Here is a 25,067-nt window from a genome sequence, read left to right as displayed (position 1 = left end):
AACAGTTCGACCTGGTGCCTCTTGTTTTGTGTTTTTATGTTTCCTGTGTTCAACCATAACTTCTGTTGGCAGCTTCGTGTGACGGTTACTCGAGGCTTAGTGAAGACTGCAGCTCCAGTTAGCAGCTGCATAACTCAGTGTAGAAGCTACTCGTGTCTCTGTTTAATGTGTGTTTTGAGACACTTTTGCTGGGTGTGAGTGTTGCTTTTGGATTTAAGTTTGGTTTTGTTCTTATTGATTTTAGCAACATCCACTCGTTTTCTTTGTATTATCACCGTTTGTGTTCATTTACGTTGCTGAGCAATAAATTGCTTTACTTCAACCAACAACAACTGCTTTTGTTGCTACATCCAGCTGATCCTAGAGGCTGGATCGTAACAGCCCCGTTATCGTGAGGCCAGCTGACCAATCAGAGCAGACGAGGGAGGCGGCCTTAAAGAGGTTAAAATGGAGAGTTTCAGGTGCTGCAGTGACGTACAACATGAGAAAAAAAGCTTTTAAATATATTCTAGAAAACCTCCAAAATAAAATTATGTCTGTAAATTTGCATATTATGAGCTCTTTAAGTTATATTTTTATCAACACTGAATCATTTAAGATGTGAAAGAAGCTCCTACTACAGGTCCCACAGAAAATCAACACCTCACTCTGCAACTCAGCTTCAAGTTCATTGTTTTGGTTTGCAAGCATAAATAAAACCATATAAAACAAGCCTATATTACAAATGTGTTCTATAGTGGACATTATTTTAAATGCACAGTCTACATTTGACAGGTGGAAGAAGCATCAAATGTGCTGATGTGGATCAACCCAAACTTTTCATGTTTAGATTGATTAAAAATGAATACGCTCCAGAAGTATGTAGTGTAGACTATGTAAAAGTCAAACATATCAATCCGTGACTTCACTGTTGTCTCAATGCCACATATGCACTCATGCAGCAGGGGACTTTTAACCCGTATAAACAAAATGTGCCATGTACTTGGTGTGACACTAAAATAAAACAAACACATGAAGCATGACGGCTTCACTGCTCTTAAAATCATTTCTTCATTTCTGCTCTCGTTTGACTATTATTTGAGGTATATACACAATATATATTTATAATTAATCACCCCAATTTGCAGACACTCTTCAGGCTTTCTAAACGCCATATCTGGGACGGGGAATTGTACTGCTCTCCACAGCACTGACCACAACACAGCAATGGCCTTAAAGTGATTTTAAGAAAAAGCCTACCTCAATCCTCCCGGTGTCTGGTTGGAAGCCTCTGGCCGGATCTTCGGTCGTCACTCTGCACTGGATCGCACATCCGTTAACCCTGATCTTGTCTTGTTTCAGGCTGAGCTCCGGCAGGCTGCGGCCTTCGCACACATGCAGCTGGGCGTGAACCAGGTCCACACTGTTGTAGAGAGAGAGAGAGGAGATGAGGTGAATAAATTAATTGACAACCTAAATATGGTGTGAATAGCCCTTTATTTCCCTTGATGTGACTGTGGAGAACATTTTCCCCACTTACATCAAGGCCTAAAAGACCAGTAAGGTCATTTACTCAATATACAGACTTTGAGCTATTCTTGGCCTGATATCAGGGCGGAGAAGGAGGGGACATTAAATAGATGTGATTTTTGCAGCATTCATCACTTGAGCAAATGAACTGATGATGCGTGACAAGAAAGCAATCCCTTAGACACCTCTTAAAACTTTTGTAATAATTCGATGTTGCTGAAACAATGACTCCAGGGAAAGCAAACGGAACACAGAAAATCCAGTTTTCCATATTGGAATCCAAGTGATAAATTAGCAGCATAACTCTTTGTTTGGTAAAGTTTAGTAGGTATCCTAAGGTGCTAAAAACAACCTCAGATAAACCAGGTCCTACGGTATGTACGCCCAGACCAGTGCGTCTTGAGGACTAGTATGTTTGTTTCATTTGAATGCTTCATTCACACTGATGTTGACACACGGCTGCAAAGACGTCCAGTATGTTTTTCTACCACTTCTGTGAGTAATGAAGAAACTGCTTGCAAATAACCAGTCAAATATAACTTGCCAGATAACTCAAGATTGTTCAATTCTCTTGCTTGTTCAGACCAAACAAGTACTATCCTTGGGTTATTTCATTTTGGAAGAATGGCAAATATCAACCCTGTATATGTTTAATCTGACCTGAGCTGTCTGAGTTCATTTTCTTCAACTTTGTAAAAGAGCTGGAAGATAAAATGATGCCAGTATGTCGACGATGGACACTTCATTATGAGCAATGCCATCGAGTGCGCTGTAGTTTCACTTGAATGCAATAAATGCAAACCACAGTAATTGCACGCAACGAAAGCAAGAAGTTCAGCTGCATGAACAGTCTCCCTCTGTGGTGCAGAAACAGCCGATCACACGTTGCTACGAGTGACATGCAAACAGCCAATCATTTAACAGATTGTTGTGGTTGCAGTCGTAACATCAACATGTGACAACAACAGCAGCAGAGTGAGAAAATAAGTGCAGACGGTGAGGAAATAGTGGGTAAAAATAGAGACAGGTTGGCTCGCCAGTGTGGTAGTTTTGTGTTTTTTTTCTAGTCTGACTAACATAAGAATACTGGAAAGTGTAAACTGTGCAGGAAAATCCTCCTAACCAACAGCAGGGATACAACAAACCTATTTTATCACCTTAATGGCTTCCACCATCATCAGTCATGACCTACAGATGGGTGACAAATTAAAGGAATAACCTGAGCACTTGACCTCTGCAGTGAGGGGAGCTGGTGGCTCCATTGTGTTGTGGTGGGAATTTTGCTGGTCTGGTTTGAGTCCATTTGTCCACTTAAAATCCCTGCAAGTCAATACTGTTTGTGCTGAGCGATCACCTTTATCTAATGAGAGGAGAGGTTGCTTCCAGGATGACGGTGTTTCTTGAATTTCCCTTCTGGGATAAATAAAGTATTTTTCATTCATTCATTCATTTCTGTCTGTAGTGTACAACAGGTGAAGCACAAGATCAGATCTCAACCTAATGGAGATTTTGGACCAACATGTCAGACAGTGCTCTCCACCACCATCACCACCATCAAAACACCAAATCTATGTTTTGTATCTTTGGAAGAATGATGTTTGGTGGCACATGGTGGTTTAACACCTTGCTAAGATGCTTAATTTGTCACCATCTGCTACTTATCAAGAAACAACCCACAGGCGGTCCATGACGGAGAGGAACTCAGCAACAATACGATATGACAAAACGTCAGAACGGTACAAGGGCATACGCAGCAGCCAACTGTCTTGGTAAGCATATGCCTCCAGTCAGCATGTTTGAGGAGTCTGGCTTCAGAAAGCCTCTCAGCGTGGTTGACCCTCGATATATTGTATTGCCAGCACTTTTCAAAGAAAAGTTGTTGTGTTGTTTTTGTTTTTGAGAGTTTGGGGAATCAGTACAAAACGAGCCCGGTCTCCTGCTTTTCCACATCCTCCACCACCTGGTTGAGTCGCACCTGTGAGCCTTGTATTAGCCTAACTGTTCATTTCCCACACTGAATGGGGTGTGGAGAGTGGAGGCAGAATATTTTCCAGGGAACCGCATGGGGGAATTGATTGCACTTTGATGCACCGGTCCCATGGTGTCTGAATAAAAACAACCAGGTGTGCATCACCGCAGACAGTGGGGCGGATTTGGTGAAAGCCATTCCACTTACCAACTGGACTCAGCTGCAATGTTTGCACCATCATTTGCTATTGATGAGCAACATTTAGGAGTTTCATGGTCGTCCACGGTTAGTTTTTGGGGTTTTATTATTGTAGGTGCACGACAACAGGAATATTCTCAAAGTCAAATGAGACAAAAAGTCCTTCCTCTCTTAATTTAAATAGTAAAAATATTATATAATAACAAAAATATTATAATAAGACTGCAACGTTAAAAGAAAACTATTTATAGTGCAAGGCTTCAGCTTGGCACATCATGTTCTTTTTAAATATAATACTTATTTTTGGGCAGCAGCTTTTCTTTCAGAACTATTTGTGTGTTTTTATTGCACTTATTTAATGAATTACTTTTCTGCATTCATTAATAGTGGCTTGTATTGCTGATTTTCTCTTCTTTTTTTCCCAGGGGCAGCAGGGAAGGACAAAAGAATGGACAGAACCAGTGATGTGTACGAGAAAATGGTGGCAGTACTTTCATATCCACTGAAAAAAAGGAGACATCTGGCAGCAGCTCAGGAACAGTTCAATCTCCCCAAACACCAGCTTGTTACCGAGTCGCCACGGAGGAAGAAGATCGCGGCAAGACTGTTGGAACAACGAGAGGCCGCCGCTCTCGTCCTGGCTTCGGCAAATACCCGACACCTGGTGCCAACGTGGCAGGACATCGATATCCCCGAGTTCATGCGTGAAGTATTCTCTGGTGGAGATCACAGATTGTCCTTCTGGAGGGTCATACGTGACAGTGTCACATGTGAAGCCTTTCCTGCAGCTGTTCCGGACAAAATTAACTGAGAGCTACTAAATGGGACACTCTGCTCACAAAAGAGTTAAAGGCCAAAATCATGGCATAAATTCATGAAAAATATGCAGAACAGGTCACCGATGACCTGCCTGACAGATCTACTGTAGTCAATCAGGGATTGGAGGCTGGTGAAAACAAGGGTACTGTGGGAAACGATGGATGATGACCAAGGACAATCAAAGACAAGAGCTTCAGTTGGAACAGAAGGAGGAGCTGCTGCTGAACCACCGCTGGGTATGAAGACACAGCGGAAATCTTTCTGTAGCTTCTTCAAAAGGCAAAGCCCCAATGCAAATACCTCTCACTGAAATGCAAAAAACAAAGCGAGCTAGAAAGAAAGCCGACGTCTTGTGATGCAGACAGTGAGTCTGGAGCTCTGGTGAGGCGGAAGCTGCGAGAGCGTGACTTCCCAGGAGTGAGGCAACTTACAAAGAAAGATTAGTGCCTCCCTGACCACCAGCAGGCCCTCTGAGAGAACTTTAGTCTTTGGGGGCAACGTCTTCACATGAAGCATTAAAACCACTCACTCACAGTTTTAAATAGGGTTGAATGTTTTGGGGACAATATTTAATTACTATTTCTTCTGACAGCTGTTGTGATTTTTTCAAAGTAAAGCAGTAAAAGAAAGACGCCATCAAAGAGCAACTGTCATAAAAGGAAGCCTGGATAAAAAGTTACACTACACAACACTGACGCACACAAAAGCTTTTGCAATTTGCTGATTGCATTATTTCAAACTCCAATCTTTATTTGAAATTGAATAATTATTCAGCCTGGAAAAATCGGAAACAGTTTTATTTCCTGTGTTGATTTGGTGCGTTACCGTTCATGCTGACAAGTACAGAACTTCTAAAGAAGGATAAAAAGATTTTTTATAAAAGAAAGTGTTGCAAGTCAAATAAACAGCATGTTTACCAAATCCAAGGAATTCTAAGGGATCGACAAATATTACAAATGTTTGCAATGTGTAGGAATGTACAAAATATTCCCCTGTGTATGTGTAAATGTTTATAACACATGTAGTCAAATTGAGATGAGCAAAAATATCTAATATGGTTTATTATGGCTTGATGTGAATTTAATTTTCTGAGTCAAATTACATTTTATCTCTTTTTGTTGGAGTGTTGTGGTGTTTTACATCTTGCAAACATCAAACTGAAAGACTTAAAAATGTACCCTAAATTTCACAAATACAGTAAAATATTATTTACCAAGTTCAAGAGTTTGATTCACGTTTGATTGATCATTGTATCTTACTGATATTAGGTCCATTTACTTGCTTTGCATATTTAATGTGAATCAAGATGAGATCCTTCCTTTACTTTTATTACTTGTATTTATTTATGTAAATTCCTTTACATGTGTGCATTTGTCATTGCTGAATTAAAATAAAAAATAATCTGTGTGCCCTGATTAAGTGGTTAACCCTGTGAGGCTATTATCAAGGTAATTTATCTACCGTTACACTTAAGCTTAAGCTTGTAAGAGCAAGCCATCTTGTCTTTTCTTTCAGAGTAGACAAGTACGAAATTGAGATCTTCCATCATTTGATATGATAATACTTGTAGGTTTTATATCTTAGCCTTGAGATCAGGGCAAAATGGTATTACATATTCAACAACTGTTGTGTTTTTACATACTTAATTCAAGTAGTACAAACATCTCTTTCTAATTGTGCAGGAGAAGCTGTCTCTGATGCAGTTGGTGTATAAAACAAGGACTTTGTGACTGATTTAACCAAGAAACAGAAGTTGTTTGCACCAGTTTGATTGGTGTTCATGTTGTTTTGGTACATACATATGTATAAATAGCAGGATGACAAAGCTCTGGTTTTGCTCTTTCTTGTGACAGACGAACAAAACGTTGCAGAGAAACATTAATATCACAGTAATTATTGAACTGCATTGATATTAACATATACATAATTTACCAATGCAATTTCGAGTGTATTATTAAGTTGTAACTATGATTAAATGTGATGTAATTTAAGATGTGTTTCTCTGTAGTTGTATCGGATTTGTGCTCCATCTTGCTGCAATAAATACTTCAAACCAAAAGGAAGGTCTGCAAAGTGCATCCATCAGCTTCAAAGCGGTAAATTCAACCTTCTCTTCTCTTGGCCCTTATTTAAAACAGGTCACTAGAATGATCAATAATTATCGACGGCCTGATATGAAACATTTTAATGATATCCATTTTTCACCTGTGCAGTGCAGCTCTGCTTTATACAATCTAAAAATACCACAAGACAATGTGAGCATGCATTAGCTGAGCACACAATGTAGTATTTTCTATTTGACCTGTCATGCCAGCGCTAACACACGCCGTGTTTACATGTGCAAAACAGTTTATTCACACATATCTGGAAACGCATTTTCACCCAGGACCAAATGTATGCAGACACACACAAATAGCAGTACATTATGTAAATTTGCATTCAGTAATTACCCAATATAAGACGGAATTTAAATATGACAGAGAGACTTTATTTTTCTTCCATTTCCATGAGCTGTAACCCTTAACATCAATTTTGGCTCATCTGTATGCATTTATTTAAATGTAAAGCTCAAATGAGACTTGCTGGGTTAAGCTTCGTGACCTTGCGCAGTCTGAAGCGCAGTCGAAATCTATAAAAGTACTTTTTTTTTTGTGGGAGGGTTTTTTTTTTTTTGGGAGCGCATTTTAAATGCAGCAGTGGACAGACACAGTGGGTGGGAACACATAATGCTTCAACAGCTGTGTCCAAGAAACCGCGCCCGCTGCCAAACATAAACGCACTCAGACAACTGGGAAACCTCTCCGCCTTGAAGGGTGAATGAGAGACAGAAGGAACGCACATTAGCAAATAAGCTCAGATTTTGGACACCGTCTTGGCTTGCGTCTCCCTTAATGTCTCAATTATCTTGTATCCACATTCTGGCCAAACAGAAGGACAATTATGCATCAGGCTGGTGTGAAATGTGTTGGTGGAAAACACAGATTCTTCCTTGATAACTTGGACAAGCGCTGACGACATGTTTTTGTTACACTTTCATGAACAAGTTGGGATTTTTCAAATTAGACGGCTCCACTCGTGTCTTGAAATAATGAAAAGGACAAGACGAAATGAGCCACTTTATGAGACGTGGCCCCAACACTAGTTATGGAAATTGTTCAGAGTTTCCCTGCACTTTATTTTTTAATTAGGATGCCAATTTGTAGCCACACTGAGAATACTAACCAGTCTTCATGTGGCGCACCACAACGCCCGCTCCTTTATAACAGTGTATATGAAAAGATTTTATCCACTCTGTGAAATGTTAATTAAACATTTAAGAATAAAAGATGCATTATAACAGGATGATTTGAAAAAAGTAATACGCTTGCTTGTGAACGTACATTTTTCTACAACAAAGTTCCATCCTCTCTTGCCAATTTGCGAACAATCACACGGGACACAAACTGAAACGTGGTCAAAGTATTTGTTTGTTCGTTAATGCAGTCTGCCAGCAGTTCAACGACATAACCCACTCACTTTTTGTAGAGTATTTGCATATTCATGAAAAGTGATGCTAAAGTACAAAAAAAAAAAAACACAGCACTTAAAAGACAAGTATCCAAATTCAAAAATACCAACTTATGAGGTGGCAAATTAGCACGTTTTAATGGAAGCGCTTTAATATTATGCAAATAAAAACACATTTCAGCGGCAGGCGAGACAACGGAACATTTTCCAAGTTGAGAGTCAAACATTTGGCATCCGTACGCTGATATTCCTTTATTTTAATACATATAAATCAAGTTTGACCTACTTCTATTCCTTGCATAATTCTTCTACTTTGAAAACATACGGCAGCTCTGATTGAATGAGGCCCCTTGAGGGTTTATGAAATCCATTGTATACTAATTTGACTCAGACAAATTAAAGGGCCTGCAGCAACATCTGTGCAGCCAGTTACAGAATAAAAGTCCCTTGTATCATTAGCAAGTTTCACAATAAGGCCAAACTACGCAGGGGGGGGGGGGGGGGATAAGGGCCATTCGCCTCCAGTGAAGAGTCGCACTACAGCACATGAACACAAGGAGAACGTGTTGACGGCGAGCGACTGCCGGCGAAGCTAAAGAACACATAGGATTAACCGCCGACGTAGATTACGATTGAGCTGAAACATCTGTACCGGCGCAGAGTTTGGCAACATCAGCAGGGATAAGAAGAGTTGGCGACGGAGACTCGGGGAAAAGAATGACGCTAATAGCTGCACAGTGTGATCTGATGCTTCTGGATTAAATAAGCGCGACGTCACAATCTCAGCAAAGATCAAACGTCCGTGTTTCCATACCGACAAATGCACTCGGCGGCCACTTTGTTAAATACACCATCCAACACGGCAGCTCAACCATTAATTCTACTGTTGGGAAGCTTTTACTTTTTGAGTTTCCACTGTCAGAAAGGTCACAGTGTGTGGTGGCAGTGCACTCGACTGCATCACATGCTCATGTATGTTAAGAACACTTAAACATAATGCACACCTCCCTCACACTGTGACCTCAGTACAGTAGAATTATCACCTTGATAACAGCGTCAACAAAACGTGAACATGCAGAAGGTTCATAAGCGCGGAATTCGTGGCGGAGCTGCTGTATTGGGTTGCACGAGATTTCATCATGCGTTCATGATACAGTCAGTGGCCAGTGTGTGCACATTACCACGTCTGACACTGAAGTGGAGGCACAAAGAAGTCCCTTTAAAACCACCCACGAGCATGTGTGTCCCAAACATGACATCATTTGGGCTAAATATAAGATGTTTTGCAAGTTGCTGCTATGCTTTATGATGATTCCACCTCCCTGTTTTGTTAGCTGCTGCAACAAAATAAGAAAAACCAGCAATGAATAACCACTAAACGTGCATCTAACCCGTCTTCCTACTGACATATACACAATGCAAGAGATACAATTATGAATGAATCAGGTATTTAAAACAAATCAATAGTTCTAGATTAACTCCAGCATTCTTACTGTAAATTCAGTTTCCATCTTGTCCCATTTTGCATTCATCCATGACCAAAACTTAATCCAAGTTTGCTTACTAACACTCCGAAGTTGTTGACCTCTACTTCCTCCCCCTCTCTCCATATTGTGTACGTCCGCTGTCATGTACCCATCATGCATTGCGCACACAGCAGACTACACATGGCAGTTTAATTATACTTGGCCTCGAGCCCGACAAGCTAAGAACCACACCGGAGCTGCAACGCTACCGAAGCCCAAGGTTTGTTCTGCAACGTCAATTAGTTGGTGGGAATTTCATTAAAATAAAATTAAGTTTGGAATATGTGAGCACAACATAAGCTGAAATAATGAAGGTCTTAAAACTAGATGTTGACTGGGGGCCATGTTTAAGTGCAAAACCTCAAGATCACATTAGGTAATAATGCACAACCTGCCCGGAGGCTCTCATCATTGTTGGTGATATTTAGGTTCAGCAGTGCATATATTCCAAAAATGAGCAAATGATTACATTACAACAAACCAAAATGCCGCCTCCTTTTTCTGTTGTACACGGAGCCAGAGAAAGTCATGGAAACACACCTTGCAGTGAGTCTTTGTTTTGTTGTCAGAAAAGATATTAACCAGAAATGTTGTTTTTTTATGTTTCACAAGTTTCCTAAAAAACAGAAAGAACCCAAAAATGTCAAACTAAATATTACGCCTATTCTTTGCCTTCAACTTTTGCAATGTCTCCTTCTAGGGCATTGCTTTGTCTCGCTTTGAGGGTTCTGATGTGTCAGAGATGCTATTCTGTTTTGTTTTTTTTTCCTGACAATGCTAAAGAAAATCTAACTCTAAGATGCCAGACCCAATACTGCATGTCTGTTTCCCCTGCCTGGCATCTGACTGTTTGCCGGTTAGGCCGCTGCCTTGCTTAGGGCTTCTGATTAGCTGCCAAGTTTATATTTGATCTCTGACAATCTAAAAGTAAAATGGAAACCCCCACATGTGTCATAGAATTTGTCTACTCACTGAATGTGTGCTTTGAAACTGTCAGCACCTTTAGCTCACAGCCAAATACATTATTTGGCATTTGGGTCTATTGTCTATGCAACAAACTCGCTTGAGGCTACTGGTGTGCCTGTAAATATCTTATTTTTCTCGCATATCTTACAAGATGCACAGACATGCTAAACTGCAGAGCCACATGGAGAGTCAAATTATTTACAGCGCTGCTTCGGCTACAATCCAGTAACTGCTATTGCATATTCTATTAGCCAGAGTTTACAGCGGCAACAGTCCAGTGCGTAAATGCAGGCGCACACCTCTGCACCCCCAGCTTGGGTTTCAGCTTAAATGTCTGCACGCACACTTTCTCGAGGCATCTTTAAATGCATTCGTAAGTTGGCCTTAATTTTTTTTAAGAAAAGCCCTGGTAGAAAAACTCCACACACACGAGTTCTAAAGCAAACCTACTTTAAGGACACCAAGACAAATCAGCTCTCATCGTCTTGGCAAAAGTCTAAACTCCGACTGAACCCACCAGGTCTCCCTCCTGGCGGCTTCAAAGATGAAGAGAACCCTTTCATCTGAAGTCCAGGTCAAGGCCACGCACGTATTGTTTATCCACCGATGCAGATGTTTTATCCGAGCTAAAGCAGCGTCTTAACAGTCGAACAGTCTCAACCTGACGGAGGTTTTAGTTGCGCCGTGACACGACATCCACATTAACTGGGCCAACTTGAACACCTCATTATCCACTTGTCATGTTAGATGGTGTACAATATTACCATCAAAGACATCGCAGCCTGTTCTGTTCCCAGCGGTGGGAAACCTGTGTGATTATGAAACAATAAAACTACATGTGTTTAGATGATGGGAACTGTGGTTGATTTAGTCTAATGTGGCTATTTTAGGAAAGACGTGACAGTCGTGCTGGAGTTGGAGAGAGACGCCTCTTTGGATGGACACAGTTGCAGCATAAATGCATTCTCTGTAAGTGCTATGAATATATAATGTAACTCGAAAATGAAAACAATAGAGCTGCAAAAAACAACTACAGCAGCGGTTTCCAAACCTGCTGCACACATTTATATTTTCCATGGTGTTATTTTAGCTCCACTTACAGTTGTGTACCTGGAAATCTCACGAGCTAGAGAGCGGTGTGTGCTGCTGTGACAACCTACAACCATGAGCTGTCATGTTCTTAGCTGTATCCTTTAAAGACGGTGAGTAATATTTATTGTTTCTTAGGTTTATTTTGGTAGGTTTGACAATGCTGTAAATATAATTAGAATATTTATGGTGCTTGTCACTTTTTTGCTACTCAATATAACATGAAGTGTATTTAATTAAACCCGCTGAGCAGCCACAACATTAAAACCACATGTCTAGTACTGTGTAGGTCCCCCCCTTTCCACAGGATGATAGCAGGGGATCCTTTTGGTTCTGTGGGCTGCAGAGTGAGCCATCACTGTGCAGGTGCAACCAACAGATGCTCAGGGCAACACTCGGGGCTCTTGGTTGTGTTCCTCGAGTCATTCCTGAGCAGTTTTTCCAGTGCAGTGGGACACAACATGGAGCCAAGGTTTCCCAGCAGGATCATTGCAATTCACTTCATCTCTCACTGGGTTTGCCGTCAGCGCTGTCCGTGATTCCCCGCACAAAAATAGAACGCATAAAAAATCCTTTCCTTGCACACTGGGCTGATGTAAAAAGACATGTGCCTCCGCATAACACAAGGACGGATATGCATTTCAAAGGGAAAAAAAAAATTTACATTTTCTTTTAAAAGGCGATCATCGCAGAATTACTGTAGGTCATCTCCCGAGTCAAGAGAGCAATGACGGATTCATTAAAATGTAATTCCATTAAAATGAATTATCGTGTCTGTCCTGAGTAATGCTCGGTGTAGATTGCCAGGGTTGAGGAGATCACAGCGGAGGATGTATAATGTGCTGACCTGCCATAGAAGGGGTGAGCATCTGCACATATGCGCACTAATGTTTTCCATTAAATTCTCAAATATTCAGAAAAAAAAAATCTATATATGTATAGACAAATACCTAAGAAAGCACTCATGCTATTGGCTCCACACTGCATGACTCCAGAGACACGTCCCTGCTTTACCGCAGTACATGGAAAGTACATTAGCTAAATCCCACACCGAGAACCTGAAAACACGCCATCTTAAAGTCCAGCATGCATGTGTGTTTACATACAGCAGGGAGCATGCTAAAGTGTGTCTCAATCTGTCACATGTACACACACACACACACACACACTGAGACCATGAAGGCTGAGTACTAATTGCATATCATTTTCAGTCGTTTCACTCAGAGCTCGTTAGCAAGGGAGAAGGGGGTGGCTGTGAGCCCAGAACGAAAAGTGGGAGAGAGAGAGGGAGGGAAGGGAAGAAAGCAAAGAGAGGGAAGGGAGGCAGAATGTGGTGGCCATAGGAGTTGAGCAATCAAGAACAATACAGGCGGCGATGTAAAGAACGTATCTACTCCACTCTTAATCAAAACAGATGAAGGAAGATGACACATTTGAGAAAGAAAAATACGATAAGATGTCTGCTGTGGTTTCCCTGTTCGAGGCAAGAGAGCGAAAAAACGTGTGGAGGGGAAGCAGAGGGAGTGGGAGTGCGGCGGAGGATATAAAGCTGGATGCTAAAACTGAAACATCGAGTGGGAAAAGTGGGAGTGTGGAAGAGATTGGATTTGGCCTCGCTCAAAGGGACAGAAGGAATGAAGGCAATTTGGAGGTGGAAGAAAGTGAAGGTGGAAAGGCAGAAAGGGATTGGAGTGGGAAGCAGGGATGCAGGGATAAGATGGATAAATGGGAGCGCAAGCAGGGGGATGCCCGTGTCGAATGGAGGAGGGAGGAAGAAGGGATGACTCAGGGTAAAGGTGGTGAAATGGGAGGAGAGGAGGTGGCAGCGTAGAAAGCAGGTAACCTTTAATGCAGAGCTTATTGTGGAGGAAGAAGGGAAATAAAAGAGGCTTAAAGGAATTGTTCGACATTTAGGTAAATACGCTGTAAGGCTTTCTCGCTGGGAAAGAGATGAGAAGATTGACATCAGTGTGTGTGTGTGTGTGTAAGCTGAATATGAAGCCAAAGGACGCTGTAGAAACTAAAACAGAGGCTGGAACAAAAATGGCTACGAGAGCGCGACTGATGTGTCTGTTGTGTGATGTACGCCAACAGGGATTTTTATTTTAGCTAAACATAATGTTTGGAATGACTCAGAAATAGTGTCATCGCATGGTTTGTCCAGCAGAATGGCTTTGCTAGCTTCCCACAAATGTCCGCAGCACATGTAGCAGAGCATGTGTTGTCGCTGAGCATACAGTGGTGCAGCCTTGAGCGGTGGCTTTATTATAAGTCCTCAACTAGTTTGAGGGAAAGTTAATGAATAATGATCCCATAACTTACTAGATATATATATATATATATATGTAGTATAACAGCCAGTTTATCAATATTGTGGGTTTTTACTCCCTAAATATTGGTATCAGCCCCAAAAAAGCCAATATCAGTTGGGCTCTGACTTACATGAATTAGACAAACAATAAATTATTAAGCTTTAGCGGTGCTCATAGGTGGATTTGGTCCCGTTGGACCGACCCAGGCTAACTGAGTCTTTACACCAGTAGTCTAAGAGTGCTAAATATCTTATCGAACTCTCAGCAAGAAAGCAAATAAGACCTCGTCCCAAAATGTCAAACTATTTCTTTAAATTGAATATTGTAGGTTTAAAAAGTTGGAGACAGAACTGAGGGGAGGCTGGAGGAGGAGGACAGGAATGGATTAAGGAAGGCCAAACAGGGACGGCACTGCAGGAAGATGGAAAGTGTGAACAAGAAAAGCATACGAAGGAGCGTTAATGGAAAAAGACATTATCATGATATAAATCCTGCTTACCTTTATTGCTTTTTAATTTCACTCTCTTCCTTGCCAATAAATCCTACCTCTACCTTTGCTTTTCATCGTTTTTTTTATTTGGATTCCGTTCTTTCCTGTTGTCCTCTCGTCCTTTTCCCTCCTGTTCTTTCATCTTCCATTAGTCTTTATCTCCCGCCTCTCCACCTCCCATACGTGGCCTCGAAATGCAAAAACATTTACTCCTTTTGAAGTGAACGCTTGATTTTATAACTTCATTAGTGCACTGAGTGTTCGTCCACGCTGTATCACGGTGTGTGTGTGTGCGCCTTCCTCTGCATTCGTGTTTGTTCATGTTTGCACAGACCACGTCTCTGGTAAATACATTTTGCAAGATGGCTTCAGGGCAGGTGGTAGAAAGCAAAGCAGGAATATATTTCTCATTTCAGTGAAAACTAATGCAGACTCTTGTCTGCTACATGCGAGTGTTCACACTGCAACTTCACAAGCGCTTGTCTAAATAAATGACTGGAAAAATAGCCAACACGCTTCCAAGTGGAGCCCTGCAGGAGAGGAAATGTAGAAAAACAGAGTTTAGCGGAGAAAGTGGAAGCAACGGATGGCGAGGGAATAGAGAAAGAGGGGTATAAACAGAAGAAATCATGAGGGAGACGGAGAAGAATAGGACCTAGAAGAAAAGGAGGTCCTTGGAGGGAAAGATAAGGACCGAGAGAGATCAAGGAAAGTGTGAAGGACAGATGGAAAGGACAATAAAGGCAGGGTAAATGGAGTGAGAGAGAATATGAAAGAAAAACAAAAGAAGATGAAGCAAAAGACAGGTTGAGCGAGGCAGAGGAGGAAGGCATCAAGTCTCCCATCTTGTTTTGTATGAATTTCATTAGACGGTTTTAGACAGCAAACAGAAGAAGAAAAAAAAAAAAAAAAGAGCGTGGAGCCGAGGAAGGGGAGGTGAGAAATGGAGAGACAGACGGGAGGGATGGGATGAGAGGAGGAAATAAGAAATTTGAATCATTGTGGCATGAGGATGGCATTTTGACATCAATTTAACTGACAGGAAGAAAATAATTTAAAAAAATCACGCCGCCTGTTCGATACAGAGAACATGGCTGGAGATGGAGGGAGGAGAAATATTAATCACAGTTTATCAAGGAGGAGGAAGGATGAAAAAGAAGGATGACAGAAGGGACTGCTGGAGAGACTCAAAAAGAAATAATTGTTTTTCCAATTCAGCCCCAAAATTGAGCAGCATTATAAATGAGTAGGGAGAAAAAAAACCAACCTTTTAAATATACAGAAAAATAAAGTGGAGAGAAAGAGTTGGAGGACATAAGTGGGGGAGGACAACACAAGGAGGCAGTGGGTGGCGGAAAACATGGACCCACACAAACACACCAACCCGGCAGACATCTACACACAAACACAGGATCCTATCTGATTAGATTTCCTCTTCTTTTCAGTCTTGCTTTCTCCCCTATTTTCTCAGGCCTCACTATCAGCCCATTAATTAATTCCTGCTTTCCTTGTTATGAAGCAGATGGAAGAGTGAGGAGAGGAATGCAAAATGACTCCGGCGTCCAGAAGGCAGCGAGGAGCAGGATGAGAAAAAGGCCAAGAGGAGTGAGACAGTGCATGCAGATAAGAAGAGGAGGGGGAAGACAGACAGAGGAGGAGGATTCTTATAAATAAACAGCCCAAATACAGTATTTGCAATGACACTTGGGTCTGCAGAGTATGCAAAGAGGGCCTAAACGCCTATACGCGCTGTCAACACTGCACACTGCTCTGCTACGCCGATAAGGACATTAATTACATGATATGAAAGCACCGAGGAATAAAAAATAATCATCTAATTGGCTTCTTCTATTGAGCCATTAAAGCATGATAACCACTTGTGCATGACAATAACCTGCTAAACATCAATAATTCATCATCACATGAGTATTTCTACAAGGTTCCGCGTCCCTAACGTCTCCCATCCTTCATAAAGCACGATCACAACTTTATTTTTCCTTTTGTTCGCTCACATTAATCTTCTCTGCTGTACCTGCTGTCCTTGTGTATAGAGCGGTATAGAAAGCAGCTAAAGTGGTTCCAGCTGCAGCAGTAACATGCTGCTGACACACTGAGGCTGTGATGGTGTCATATGTAATAATACATCAGTGAGAGGGACCAAAGCAAGACTTCTACTTAAATACGTTTGACTGATTTTCCACCCATGCAGGAGTCTTTTTACGGTGCTGTATTGGTGTTGTTACTGTAAATAATCTGAACACGTTGTCCACTATTGATTATATGTTTAATCAAAATCCCAACACTCATTGCTCCAATACTATCATCAGGCCTCGTGTAATAATGCGCTGATATTTAAACCCCTTTAAGAGGTAAATAAACTCTGATTAAACTGCTAAGAAACCTTCAGCAGGCTGCATGTTGTGTCTCTGGCCAGATCTGTATCACCAACCCACTTTTACACTCATCATTCCAAGTGCCACTGGATAAAATCCAAATGACACTTAACACATTTTCATTTATACAATAAGTGTCTCGGTTGGCGAAATCACAACTCTAATTGCAAAACATCCCCGCTTTCCTCGGCTACATGCAAATACCAGGCAGCTCTGCTCCAGTCAGAAGGGGGGTTTTGTGCGGCTCCCGAACCGTTTGGCAAATTGGCAAATACCTGAAGCATTAAACTAGCCAACTAACAATACATATAAACTAAAAAAGGCATTAATGCATTAATGAGGAAAGTTTTATCGCCTCCACTGGCTCTCACGCAGTCATGGATTGAACTTATCAAGGATGTAACGCTACAACAGTTCAGTGCTCCTTCTGGATGATTGTGTGTATTAAGATTGCTGGGGCCATTATCTTCCCGCTGGAACATTACGGAGCTGATCTGAGTGTAATTTCAGCCGCCATAGTCACGGAGCACAAACCCTGCAGAGGCTACATGAGAGGAGTCAAGATCAGTATGTGTCCTGGAGAGATTGTTGCTATTCTGACGAGGAAAATTTCTCTCAAACCACTGGCCAAGCTGGTGTTAGCAGCCAGATTTTAATCCATCTTACTTGACTCTTGGGTGCAATTTAGCTAGTTTTTATGATTTCAAACAAACCGTGTAACACAGATCATTTGCCGGGTTTATTAACTGCACCACAAAATTCAACATGAGTGGTAAACAAAGTGTTGTTCACCAACCCTGCTGTCTCAGATACAGCTCATAGCAACATACACTGTAAGCAAACTTCAGCAAAAATAAAATCTGGTCGCAAGGGTGCCAAAAAAAAAAAGAAAAAGTACATTAAAAATAAAAAATGGTGGAACATTTTATCATTCAAAAACTAAAAAACTGTGAAAATAATGGCGAATATCTGTAAAATAAGTAAAATAAATTAGCTTTTTTCTGTAATTTTATGGTCACACATTGTAAAGCAACAAATTTGTAGAACTATTTGTAAAAAGACAGATTTGTGATATTGACAAGATTTATAGTTTTGGCTTGTTTTTTCGTGTTAACATAAATTAATGTTGTTTTTCTGTAATTTTATTATGAGGGGAAATCTGTAAAATAACAGTAAAATGTTCTGAACATTAGGCAAAGACTGTTAACATTTCTTTTTATGTTTTTACAGCTCCAACAAGTTACATGTGTTGATCTACATACATGATGCAATAAATAAGGTTCTGAACTAGAAGACCGCAGTACATTTTTGTGACCACTAGTTGGTGCACATTTACGATTTTTCCAGTTGTGTCTGCAGCTACCACCAAGAGGCCAAACAGCAGTTTTTAAAGTGGAAGAGCTGCAGTTTCCACCAAAGGAGCGCTCTTCTTTGTCATTCACGTGGCTGTGCACCATGAATTTGTCCTCCAGGGTTCTACTGTAATGTTCTGAGACGCCTGAGGGAGAACATTGAGTGCAAACTGTGGCACAGTGGCAAATGAGCGCTCCATTAGTGCAGGGTGGTGATTACGCAGAGGGTTTTTTGGCAACAGCAACACAACCGTCGCTCCCCACCTGTCCTCCTCACTGGATTTCTGTGTTCAGGTGCATGAGACGCTTACATAAGAGGACGTCCAGAGAGAGTTACAGGCAAGGAGACGAGGACGCTTTTTGATTTTTGATCTCGGTTCAAATGAGTTCAAATGAGTCACTTTATCACAGCGGGGGTTTAGACCTTCAGCTATCAAAGGCATCACTGACCATTTAAGCTTCTGAGGCAGCGGGCGAGCAGCAGGTCTGAGTTCCAGCTGAGCCACTCTTCACCAGCATTTGACGTGCATCTAAACTTTTTACCTTCTAAGGGTCTAGTCAAAGCTCTCCTACGCAAGGTTAAGACTGATGGGTAAAACCGCTGTGCTGAGGTGCATTTGAGGACATCGTGGAGGTTGATTAAACTTTGATTTTTTCACCTGATGTCTGTCTGCAGTTCCCTGGCGTTCCTGATTCGGAACATTTTGGAAAACACCATTTGGAAAGCTGCATATTTAGTAAGACAGCATGCAGTAAAAGTTAAAACCTGACCAAAGTCTACAGTCAGAGCGCTGAGTTTGACACAAGTGGGCTCCTCCGATCACAAATTTAACTTTGAATTGGGCCCAAAACATAACCAGAAGGCTAAACAGTAAACTCTCAGGTCCCAGAAGCCTCCACGAACCCAGAAAAAACTGCTCCCACACCTACACAACACTTGAACATATATTTATACTTGGTGCTTCACTCTTATCTGTGTACTCCAGGTACTGTATCTCAGAGCAGAAGTCAACCATATAACAGCATTCATATTTTATTCTTGTGACCTTGGAAAGCTGAACCTACAGTAGATGCACACATTCGAACAAATCGTCCTCTCCTCGTGGCTCCTATTTCTTCTTCTCCTGCCACAAAAAGGTTATCTTCTTCTCATAATTCATTATGACTGATTAACTGCTTCTAGTGATAATTAGTAATTTAATCAAGTCCAGTATTCAAGCTCAGAACCTTAATCTTGTCCCTGGAGGAAATATCCCCGACTCCAAAAAAACCAAAAGAAAAGCAGTTTAATAATCTGATCAAATTGAATTATACTGCAAACATCTACTTTTAGATGGACGAACACCAGCATCTGTGAAACCACTTTTGAGTTGTTAAACATCCAAACTTGCTGTATCCTGCAGCCATTTTGAACCCGACGGCATCTCTCATGCAGAATTCCATTAAAAAATAACTGATTAGTCACCGGCCTTGAAAAATCCGCAACGCTACAGCTCAGTGAAATCGAGATTTTAATTTTGAAAGATAAGGGAAGTCTGCATGAAGGTCCGTACGCAACAGCTCGACAAATTCACACCAGCAGACGCGCACACAGACCAACAAATGCAAAAGCCCATACAGGCCTGATAAAATGCAATCCAAGTTCTCTCATTCGGAAAATTGCACAGTGGAAGTCACAAATAGAGAAAGAGAAAAGGAAGACAGATAAACAAACCACACACACACACATATATATATATATAACTACACACACACACATTCATCGATATGTGCATCAACACACTAAATGCACATGTAGTTAAAAATGCATCAGCCACCACGGTGCATATTCGGCAAATCCCACAGGAGGACATCCACACACACATAATGCATGTTCGTGATGAAACCTACAAATGAAGACACAAACACACACATAGGGACACAAGGCTATGAGTCATAGACCAGCCCAGATAACGTGATAAGTATAAAGTATGAGCTTAGGCGGAATAAAATGGAGACAGCAGGAAGAGAAATGAAGTGAGATGCATTAAATACGACATAAAGGAAGAAATAAAGAGCATCAGGAATGGAGGAACTGAAACATAAGCTTAAAGTGAGATAAGAAAAAAATAAAAAAGTTGGTTTGTGAAGGCCAATTACGTCACAAAACATGAGCACTGATCTCACATGTACCTGTTGGTTCCTGTTGTGAATAACTGCTCAGAAATACAGAGTTTTATTTTTGAAAAAGGATGTAAAATTTCCTACCACAGCTGTAGTTTTTAGCCAATAACACTGAAACAGGAGGAAACCGTGCATTTTTAGCAGCTGATTAATATACATTTAATTACATTATCGCAGCAGGCTAGCGTATGTGGGATTCAACATAAACCACGGTGCACTCATTCATCATAATGAAGGAACGCGTCATCCAGCGCAGCACTTTAGCCAATGGATGTGTTCTTAATTGTATTTGGACAAATTGATCTCAGAGAAATAACGTCGGGCTTCAGACACAAAGGCAACACTTGTCAGATCGATCAGTTAATTGCTACTCTTTTCTTGAGACTTGTTGGGAATTACAAAATCTAAAATATTCTAGCCTCATGCTTTTAATACGCCAACAGAATCGAGCAGAGAAAAGGATGTACGCACGGTACAAACTTGTTTACACACACTGATGAATTCAGACGTGTGTGCACATGACGACCTCGATGTGCAGAGAGGCACTTCCATATCCACAGCCGTCCCCACTTCTAGAATTTCCATTTCCAGGTTTTACACTAATCAACCGTAAAACGCAACTGTGCGGCGCTGCGTATTCCTTTATATGCACCAAAGCTCAGTTGGAAGTCGTCCTAATTAAACCCAAAGCTCAGAGCAGACTGTAAATGCGCCTCTAATGTATGCATGTATAGGTGCACTTCTGCTAGAAGTCTCTCCCAGCACAGGCAAGGAAGTACAGGCACACGAGACAATTTATGTGCAAGCCTTATTAAATAAAATGATCTTCTCAACGGGGCTCCTAGCGTGATACACCAATAGGTAGGCCTGCTGCGTGTGAGACAGCCCGGCAAAGCTGCAAAGCTTCCTTTACGTCTGTCTGGGAGGGATTTCATCTGTCATTTCACCCCATTATATTCCACTCACAGCTCTCTGACTAACAGGCTGGTGAATCATTTGAATGCAAGCAGTGGAGCCTGGCATCCTGTTCGCTAGCTGATGTGTGGGAGTGACAACCCAACAATATTGACAAACATGACCTGTGATTGGTCGGTTCAAACCGACAACGCTCCAGCACCTTCTCCCAGGCTTCAGTGGGCCCAACGTAGAGTATGTCACACAAAGTGAATCGGTGCTTGACAAATCCCTCGCGGTTCTCGACTACACAATCAAATCAGAAACGAAGCTGACGTCTTCATTAGCGAGTCGTCAGTGAGATTCAGGAAGCTTTTTGCTGCACGTCTTTTGGGGCAGACTCAACATTTAAAGCTCAGAAAAATAGGACTAGTCGCTGGTCCCCCCCCCACCCTCATCCCACCACCCGCTGCTATCCCCAAATGCATGCCTGTCCCAGGGCCTCACCCAGCGTACACCTCCTTTTGATGCCGAATCCTCTGGTTTTCCTCAAGTCTTTGATACAACTTGGCTCAGAAGCCCCAAGCCTGAGTAAAAGGCTTCAGAGGAATCTAAAGGGGATTACTGGACGAAACGTATGGAAATTACAATTTAATTTATCATTTCTGCTATGCTAATTTATGCAAATTACGATTTCAATAATTCCAGCCCTGGGTAAATGGTGTTGCTCCTGGGCGTGCAGTCCTGTCACGATTACACGTGAGGAGGACAGTGTGGCGGCACAGGAAGGGTACAGTAATTCATATAAAACTTCAGCACAAAAGGTTATCGTTAGAGAAACACTTTCCTTAAGGCCCGGTTCAGACCAGAGGAGTTTTTGACCGATTTACCCTCATTTCAATCCTCTCGACTTAAAAAGACAAATCTGGTCTGAGCTCATGATCTGAGCCGATGTTTGGTCCAGATATCTGGGTAATTCTCGTGGTTTACAGATCAAGTGTTAAACCTCTCAAACCGCTCACAGACTGAACCTGGACGTCCTAATTATTATCAAATGATCTATCAGGCTGGCTTCAATGAGGCCCAAAGCAGCGGACACTGATGCAAGGCAATGCCAAACATTCAAGCCCTCAAGGATGAAAATCTCATGTTTTAGGTCTTGCTAAAGAAAAAACAATCTATGTTGACCGTATCTTCCAAACTACATTCTCATTCAGACTAATTTAGCCTCCTACTTTTGATTTTTTTGTCTCAATTAGTTTACATCCGTTTCCCCATGAGGTCATGTGACGTTCTGCGCTGCTCAATAATCTCAGTATCTGTCAAGTTTCAGCTTGTGTGTGTGACATTTAAAACTCCTGAAGTTTGAAAACAGTCAAACACAACATTGTCTTTGTATGAGGAAGAAGAAAACCTGATCGAGTGCAACTGATGCTGAAGTTGTTGGACCTCAAACATTTAACTGACCGAGTTTCCTCAAAAATCCAACCCTGAAACTACTGTGAACACAGAAACATTTCAGGGACACCAGTTCATTATTCTACCTAAGATAAAGTCAGCAAACCTGCTTAGAAACCAAAGAAAAACACCCCAGATTTGATCTGGGAATAATCATGTGTCAGATGTTTGTTGTATCACAAACAATGCAATAGTTGCTGCTCGTACATTCATGGTGACTTTACAACACAGAAATACTTACTCTACTTTGGAAATGTACTAAAAATATGATCAAATATGCAGCAGTCTTAAAATACTGGAGCTCAAGGTGAGCTTGGACTCAACAGAACCACACACTCAAACATATCTCTCTTGCATCCTCAGATGTAGTTTCAAAACTTCCAAATTAAATAAGGAAAGCTACATGGGAGAGAAAGGTCCATGAATGCTCGCTTTTTAACTCCCACGAAATATAGGTGTCTATTATATATGATATATATATTTCTTTTTTTGCATGACGAAGCGTCTGAATATCAGCCAACATTGTGCATCACTGGAACGCTGAAACTCTTTAATCCAGTCACTTATAGGAGGACGCACAGGCTTGGAACTAGAAAAAAAAAAGCCTTTCAGTAAACTTACTTTCTGTAAAATGCATCCTGCCACATAACATGAGAACAGATGGCATTTCTAAACAGACCAACTGTGGAAAAAAACAACAAACTGTGACTAAGACATACGAGGTGTGTCAGAAAGGTTTTAGGACTGGTGTCACTAAAGATAAGTTTCAAATCCAAACTACAAGTTTTCCCCTTGGAACGAATCCCCCTGGAGTCACTTCCCCAGCCTTCTCTGACACGCCGCCATGCACTCCTGGAAGGATTCTTCCGGGATCCTCCACAGCTCCGTCATCATAGCCATCTTGATGTCATCCACGTCTTCAAAACAGGTCCCCTTGATGACCACCTTGAACTTGGAGAAGAGGAAATAGTCCCACGGAGCCAGGTGGGGTGAGTAGGGAGGTTGCTGTTGTGATGCTCTTCTCAGCTAGGACCTGTCAGATGCTCAGGGCATCGTGAGCATTGTCATGGTGAAGCAGCCACAACTCTCGCCTCTTCTGAACGAAGCTAACGCCACATCATCTCTTTGTGCTGGTTAATCGTCTGAAGGGGAAAACTCCTAGTTTGTAGTTTGGGTTTGAAATATATCTTTTGTGACACCAGTCCTGGAACTTTTCTGACACAACTCATATAGTGACTCTGCCAAAGCCTGTAAAGAAAGAGTTTGAAGTGAACAAGAAAGCCTTGAGCTCCTCTGGCTACCAGCTTTTTATTGTCCACTGTTCTGTCCTGCTCCTCCTTCCTGCCTCTGTGCTAATAGCTACCAACAATTCCTTCCATTCATATAAGTAAACCGTAACTGTAAGAGATGTCACGTTTATTGTTAGACCGCGTGCTTCAGGACATTTCACACAACTGAGAAACAGTGACGGCTTTGATTACAATCACGATACGCATCCTTTCCATTATCACAAATAGCCTTCGTTGGCTCACATAAATTAGAGTCTCCCTTGGTGTCAGGACACACACAAACACACAGCGACGTCCCTCATTCTTATTCAGCTGCTTACCTCTCAATCACTCACTGTACGCTTCGCTGCACAATTATAATCACCTTAAAATTATTTTATGACGTGCTCACAAAACCAAACAAAAACTCCTCGCGGTGCACGCACACAAACACTCAGGCCGCGCGCTTAAACACACACAAGCCGCACAAAATAGCTGGATTTAATCGTACAGTATGCCGCAGTGCTTACACGCACGCGTTCATCTGAATCTTTACACAAACATCGAAGCACACTGTAATATAAAGGCTGATTCAGGTAATCGCTGGTATATACACAACTTCTCCAAACGTACGCACGCAATTATTAAAACCATTATCGAGCGTATTACAAGGAGTCCAGGCATGTCGTCCGTGCAGCTCAGCAGTATTTCCTTGTCAACGGTGATTCCTGTGTGGTCAGAAGCTGTTGACTGTTTACTGCTGCACGTGTTTGCTCGTGGTTTCAAGGTAATGAGCAGACAGCAAGGAGGAAGGTGAGGAAGACCAGGAGGAGGCAAAAGAAGGACAGGAAGAGCTCGGAAAACAGAGTCAATAAGCCACGAACAAAATAAAAAAGTAAACTGGAAGGTCACTGGGAGAGCGCATCCTTCAAGCTACGTCTCACAGCGTTCGTTATCAAGAGAGCGATCCACGCCGGGATTCAATGAATTCTTGCTTAGGCGATGCTCCACCTTTCCAACGAGTTTCAGGGCGTTTGGTCACGTAGTGTTTCTCAATTATGAATGAATGAAAAAAAAAAGAAACACTCTGTGATCTGGATCTGCACCAAAATGTATGGTTCTGCCTTTGACCACGCTGCATCTTTTCAGTTTTT

General features: G+C 41.6%; 1 protein-coding gene across 1 annotated transcript in view; it reads right to left on the bottom strand.

The window, feature by feature from the left end:
- The window catches only part of LOC103363230 (pyruvate carboxylase, mitochondrial-like), a 182,665-nt gene that overhangs the window by 61,546 nt on the left and 96,052 nt on the right, over positions 1-25,067 (bottom strand). The window contains exon 11 of the mRNA XM_008289893.1: positions 1,240-1,402. Coding sequence (XP_008288115.1) covers positions 1,240-1,402 — 163 coding nt within the window. The remainder of the gene's footprint in view (positions 1-1,239; positions 1,403-25,067) is intronic.

The sequence above is a fragment of the Stegastes partitus genome, unplaced genomic scaffold (assembly GCF_000690725.1).
Source record: "Stegastes partitus isolate 25-593 unplaced genomic scaffold, Stegastes_partitus-1.0.2 Scaffold643, whole genome shotgun sequence".
NCBI lineage: Eukaryota > Metazoa > Chordata > Actinopteri > Pomacentridae > Stegastes > Stegastes partitus.
Note: the sequence above shows the minus strand (reverse complement) of the source record. Positions and strands in the feature narration are given on the sequence as shown.